Genomic DNA, 6768 nt, shown 5'->3' with positions numbered 1-6768 from the left:
TAGTTACCAGCTTGTCATAGCAGTTTGAAGCTGTTTTTCCTGGACCAGAAAAACAAAATAATAATAAAATAGCAGCGACTACTATCGGACCAGTTACCAACACTGACGCTCTTCTGTCCCGAGGTCAAGTAAGCTTCACACATAGACCACACATCGACCGGAAATTCCGACAAAATGATGCTCACGTTGATAGATTACTAAGTTTTAGACAAAACCTCTTACTGGTCCAAGTGTTCATAAGCTGTGACGCAAAAATCCTCCCCGTCTCTCTCCCCCCCCTCTCTCTCTCTCTCTCTCTCTCTCGTCATCTCTGTCCGAGCAGATCCGCGCTGCCTCACATGGATCCGAGACTTTAACATCGCATCAACACTCTCTCAGCAGTTGTTCCCTTTCGGAAAGACAAAAGAAAAGTTTGATCAGGTATATCTCTATCCCTTCAGCAGGATCTTGCGTATGTGTTTAAGTAAAAGAACGAAGACAGCAGTTGGTTTGAGGGGCGCAGACGAGTGCCATCCCACGAGTTCTTTGCAAAAGACTTCTTGAGGAATAATGAGGAACATTTGGATATTCCTGACACTTTCAGCAGCTGTCTGCTTTTCCGGAGACAAGGTGAGTTTGAGCAGAGCTCATGTTGATATTTGCGCAAATCTAGTGTTGTTATGATGGACATATATGTTGTGTAATGCATCTTTTGGTTCAGCAAGTGTGACAGCTTGGTCCCATCATGATCATATGGTGATATGAATGTTATCAGATGCTCATCATTTTACAGGGCTGCGCAAACTTCTGGAAGATTTTTATATTTTATTTTTAAGAGATCCCTGAGAAATGTACAAAATACTTCTCAGAGGATTCACTTGAAGTTTCATGTCACTGGACCTTCCCCCAGAGACACATTTTAGTCAGCCTTGAGGAAACCTGATCTCCTCCTGAGAGAACTTGAAGGTTTCTCTGCCATTTTTTAATGCTCAAAAAAATTCAGATGAGTTACTTCTGAAATCAAAAACCACTGTGCTCTCGCAAATCCAATTCAGATTAAGACGCAAGTAACAGTTTGAGAGCTCTGAACCGTTGAGGAGAACTATGGGAGTTTTTGATTTGCCAAATAATTTCCATTCGTCCTCATCAGAGTTTGTTCTTATACGCAGGACTCACTATTCTGTGTGCGAGTTGTTTCACACATACTCCGTCTGCAGTGTGTACAGTCCGTGTGCATTACGTGTGTGGTGCAGAAGCAGCACTGACTCATTGTGCTTTCAGACTGGACGCGTTTGCAGTCCGATACTGATCCGAGGCCTGCTTACCACAACAACTTTTATTCATTATTTTAATTTTTCAAATGTTGTTACTGGGGCTATTCCTGGTATGCGGGTAACATTTTGGCTCCATAAGTGTTGGAAAAAAAGTAAAATGATTTTTTATGTTTTTTTTTTTTTTTGCATTATACCAAAATAGTGTCATATTTAACTACTAGGAAATGTATATTGGTCAAGCTCTCGAACTCAAAAAATAATAATTATGGGTAGATTGTTTAGACACTGGTCATTAAAATATTCCACTCTGTTAGGGACATATATACAGTTATGACAACATGTTAAAAATGTTATTCAATAATGAGCTTTTCTTGGAGAGTGTATGTCATCTAATTATTATTATTTAAAAAAAAAAAACAATAACAAAATTAATTATTAAGAACAGGTATACTTTTTGTGCCAATTTTTGCCAATAGGGTTGTAAATTATAAAAATTTTTGCTCAAAAACATATAGCTGTTAGTGCTCCTCACCTCACAAAATAAGATAAAGTATGTCAAACATTTATTGTTGTTGTTGGATTATTATTTATAATGACATGTCTAACAGGCTGGAAAATCTAGAGCTAAGTTAGCCATAGCTCATTGAGTAATCAACATTTAGCCAGTTTACCTTCTACAGATTAACATAACTTTTATAACTATGTCAGATTTGTTTTTAATTTTATTTTTTTTGATAGGACAAACATTCTCCATAATATAGCCTAACAGGGTCGAATTTTAAGGGTGGGACTATGATGAGATGGATTCAGTAGCAAGTAAGAGAGTTTTATTAATAAATGTGAAACAGGGATGATGATAATGATGATGATGAAAACAAAGTCAGAGGAAGCCAACACTCAGTAACACAGGGACGCTGTGGTACACCCCAGTCCGGTGGGAAGATCCTGGGAGGTGAGTGAAGACAAACGACAATCAGGAAGTTGACGGCGGTGATAATCCGGGAGATGGTGAAGATGAGGGGGCAGACGTGCAGGACAAACGGACAGGCAGCGAGGAAACAGGCGGGAAACAGAACCGACATCCAAACAAATATCTTACAAAAGACAAGGGGAAAACAGAGAGACTAAATCGTCAGTGCAGATCTTCTGCTGCTGGCGTACTGATTAGTCCTGATTGCAGAGCTGATGAGCCCAGTGATCAGCGGCTCCACCAACATCAACACAAACACAGACAAGAGAGAGAGGAAGCAAATATTTCAAAAACAAAAAAGTTAGGAGGGAAAGTTGAAGCTTACCTCAGTTTGTACAGATGAATTCCAGAGGGAAAAATAAATTATGTCACTTCTTAAAAATGGTCTCAATGAAATTGCAGTCGGTTTTGGAAGGCAAGAAAGTATGTACTAACAGGGTGGAAAATGACTTATGAGGGACATGGCAATTGAAGAAAATTGTCAAAATAATTACTATATTTTCACATGATTTATATGTATGATTAGAGGCTTAGCCTAACATATTAAATATTTTTTTTTTTTTTTTTTTATCATTTCATGGTTTATATTTCTTGTGGAAGTTGATTACTTTGCACTGAGGACATAATAAAATTTAATTTATGTATCAGTAAAAAGGTGTGTAAAATACAAAATATTATTTATAATTTATATTGTTTCTGTTTAAGTGACAAAGAAGACCTACATGTAAATATACAATTTAAACCATATCTTATAAATATGTGACTCATTTTAGATAAAATATGATTAAATAAATTATTTAGACATAAAAGTCACTGTATAACAGGAATGACCCACTGAAAATGCTTTTTTAGCATTGTGATTCTTAGTACAGTAACAATGTTTCATAAACATTCGTTTAAACCTGTTTTTCTACTACATGGTTTAAAGTTAAACTCAATAAATAGCTATAAAAACATATTATTCATGCATTTGACTTCAATATTAAGTTGTTCAACCAAGCGGCAACACATTTAAACACAACATCAAGCCTACTATTCTTGTTAAAGGGACACTGAGTAGGAATTACTCCCATCTAGTGGTGAAATTGTATTTTGCATTCAAACTAATTTTGCTCTCCAGCGCCTCGCTTTTTCAAATGCGCGTTGCATCTACGGTAGGCGATATGTACCAAAAAGCTTTGACAGGATGTATTCTAATAGCACTTCGTCGAGTTTTCCTTCAGGTGAACAGGTGTGTTATTTCAAACAAACTGCAACATGACAATTAACAAACGAATGTTACAGTATGAATTACTGACTGTGGAAAACATGAAATATTGTAATTAGTAGTTATGTCTTCTTTATTCGTTATATTTTCTGAATTATATGCATTGTTAGATATAAAAAAATATTATAATATAGACTGTAACACTGACTTACCTGTCGAGAAGAAAACTGGCCACTTCAGCGTCTCTTTTGAAATCTTTATCAAGCATTAGCTCTTTCCACCTAGAAAAAGCTTCCCCGACATTAACTCATTTTCTGTAATCTACGGTCACGTTTCCTTTTACGTTCTATTTTTGACTGTTTTGGCGATGATGTTTTCTTCTCCTGTGGCGTGGCATATGTATGGTCCATAATAAGAATGCAATCCAGACTTTTAAACTTGCCGGTGCAGTTTCAAGCCCCTCTCACTGCTCTGCACCTGCGTTTCTGGCTCTGACCGAAAACGCGCTGTGGAAACGCGTTGGCTTAGTACTTTTTGTCCCTCTCTGCTATTATAGTTTTGCAAGATGGCGGAACTACAACAAACATTTAAAATGAACACTCACACTGACAGAAACACAGTCGAGCTATCAAACATTAAAACTCACCACTGGAAAAAAGTCGGCTCTTGAGCCTTTGCATTTAAATCTTTATCACAAGCAATCCCGCGGGGTCTTAAAGAACTTTGTTTTTTTTGCCTCCCACAAGTGCATATGTTGATTGCCATGTTTATCTAAAAGTGCGTCTTTTCTTGTTTTAAACCTAGCCAAAAAATCACGTGTTGACAGTGAAACACAGTGGACAGGCCTGTTCACACATACTCAGTCTGGAGAGCGTATGCATTGCGTATTTTTTTTACTCACCCATGTTAAAGGATTAGAGCGTTCACATTGCACGTGGTTGACGTGCCGAGTTTACGTACCGAGTCTATTTTTTGCTGTGCTGTATGCGCTGAATTAAAGTGACAGCGCATTGTTCGTGTTAAAAATGAATAGGATTGACACGGAAATGCAGTAATTTCACAATAAATTCATACAGTTAAAGCCTACTGTGTTTCACAGTCAACACATGGCTTTTTGGCTAGGCTTAAAACAAGAAAAAGTGCACTTTTAGATAAACAAGGCAACATAATATATGCACTTTCACAGAGGCAGAAAAACAAAGTTCCTTAAGACCCATGGGATTGCTTGTAATAAAGAAAAGGCACAAGAATCGACTGTTTCTGTCAGTGGCAATGTTTGTGATAGCCCAACAAGAAAAGTAGGCTAATTGTTGTATTTATGCTTGCTTGAGCAACTTAATATACAAACCTAGAAGTCAAATGCTGTTTTTTTTATTGAGTTTAAACTAATGTCTAGAAATCACTGTCACTGTACTGTTATAAAAGAGTATCACAATGCTGAAAATGCTTTTATAGTTTTATTTATTTATTTTACTTGATTTGAAATCAAAATAATGGACAAATGTTGTGTTTGTGTTTGTTGTTCTGCCTCTGCACCACATACGTAATGCACACAGACTGCATACACACTGCAGACAGAGTATGTGTGAACAGGCTTTAGACTGCAAAGCAACGCAGTACATTGATTCCCGATAGCAACACTGCTTTCAAAGTGCTGTCAAGCTATTTGCAGGTTGCTTCAAGGCACAGATTTGTATGTTAATCACCTTTAACTTTCAACTGTAATAAAGCCCATCAAGCCATCACAGAGTAATTTTAGAGGAAGACATTGAAAGGTTGTTAAAAGCCTTTGTGCTGGCTGTGCTTGTACATTGTTAATTGATTTGTTGTGCAAGTGAAGCTACCCTCCTGTTTCAGAACATCCTGAAATTAGGTATTTCTCTCTCATTTTAAAGCTTGGCGAGGGTTTTACAAACTCTTTGCTTTGACCGTGAGTTCAGACGAGTTGCACCATTCTACAGTTTTATCAGTGCTAATCATTCATGGTGAATAAATATGCACAATCAATATTTAAGTAATGAGCAATCAGTTTTCTAAAGGCTACAATCTTATTTCTGCCTCTATCTAGAGTGGTATAGGAATCTTTCCCTTCAATATGTTTTCATGAAATGAGAAGTTAAAAGGTACAATTGGTAAAGATATTTGCATAAACACGCTTCCAAACCACTAGGCTAGTGTTATATAGTTTGGTCCAGCTGATTACCACAATATTCAATGTTTTTCAACTACTTGTAAATCATGAAGAAAATTCCCATTCTAAACAGTGATGGGGCACTTTACTGATTGTAGAAACCACATGACAACAGTGTCCTGGACAAAATGCGGAAATAGCTTCGCGACAAACTTCAACTAGAAAGAGATACCGATTCGCTAGTGTTTTACTCGATAGGTGAGTTGTTTTTGATTCGTATCCTTACAGAAACGTAAGCTATTATAACGATCTACAAGATTAGTATTATGGGGTATACATGCCAAATGCGGGGCATCGCGTCTCAAGACCCGTGCGAGGACGAGTTTGATCTATAGTATGATTGCGTCTTTGAATTGACTTTGTATGTAATCTTCTCACGGAAATCGTGAACTTGCGTTGAATCAATGATTTATCTTTCCGTCTGATTGATGGCTGTCAACGGTTGGTTAAAATCACCTTTATTTATATAGTGCTTTAAACAAAATACATTGCGTCAAAGCACTGAACAACATTCATTAGGAAAACAGTGTCTCTTTAATGCAAAATGATAGTTAAAGGCAGTTCATCATTGAATTCAGTGATGTCATCTGTGTTAGAAGACAACAAATCCATCATTCCACGCTCCTTCTTAGCGTCATCAAACCACGCGATTGTTATTGTTTTGGTAGTGCGCCCTCTCGTGGCAGGTCCTACAACCTGTACCTTTAAAAGGTTAATAGGTTATTTCCTGATTCTTAGAGGTCATAAAATTAATATGAAAACGATACTAAGGGGCTCCTCACTGGTTTTCATTTAACGTTTCATTTCTTTTCATTCACTTTTGAATGTATTTCAGGTTTCAATTCCTTAACAGTGAGCCTTCTCATAATGGGAAGCCTCAAGCCCTCAAAGTAACAAATTGCACCAATTACTATTAAATAATTACATTTAAAATATCTGCCGCCTCTATTGCAAACAGCACTGGTGTACTAAGTGTGACTAAGTGTTGATGACAGATTATGCGAGTGACCTTTCTTGTTGTGCTGTTCCACAAAATAATGTCATCGTAACATGATGTGACCAAACATAAACTGTATCCATTGCCAAGACAACATGTTATGACAGACGTATGACTGTGCTGATGCCTCATTCATGACCGCAAACAGAC

General features: G+C 37.1%; 1 protein-coding gene across 1 annotated transcript in view; it reads left to right on the top strand.

Moving 5' to 3' along the window:
• Positions 1-285: 285 nt before the first annotated feature.
• Positions 286-6768, top strand: part of LOC113060112 (syndecan-2-B-like) — a 31321-nt gene continuing 24838 nt past the window's right edge. Inside the window, exon 1 of the mRNA XM_026228949.1 lies at positions 286-609. Coding sequence (XP_026084734.1) covers positions 550-609 — 60 coding nt within the window. The 5' untranslated portion in view covers positions 286-549. The remainder of the gene's footprint in view (positions 610-6768) is intronic.

The sequence above is a fragment of the Carassius auratus genome, chromosome 41 (assembly GCF_003368295.1).
Source record: "Carassius auratus strain Wakin chromosome 41, ASM336829v1, whole genome shotgun sequence".
Taxonomy (NCBI): Eukaryota; Metazoa; Chordata; class Actinopteri; order Cypriniformes; family Cyprinidae; genus Carassius; species Carassius auratus.
Note: the sequence above shows the minus strand (reverse complement) of the source record. Positions and strands in the feature narration are given on the sequence as shown.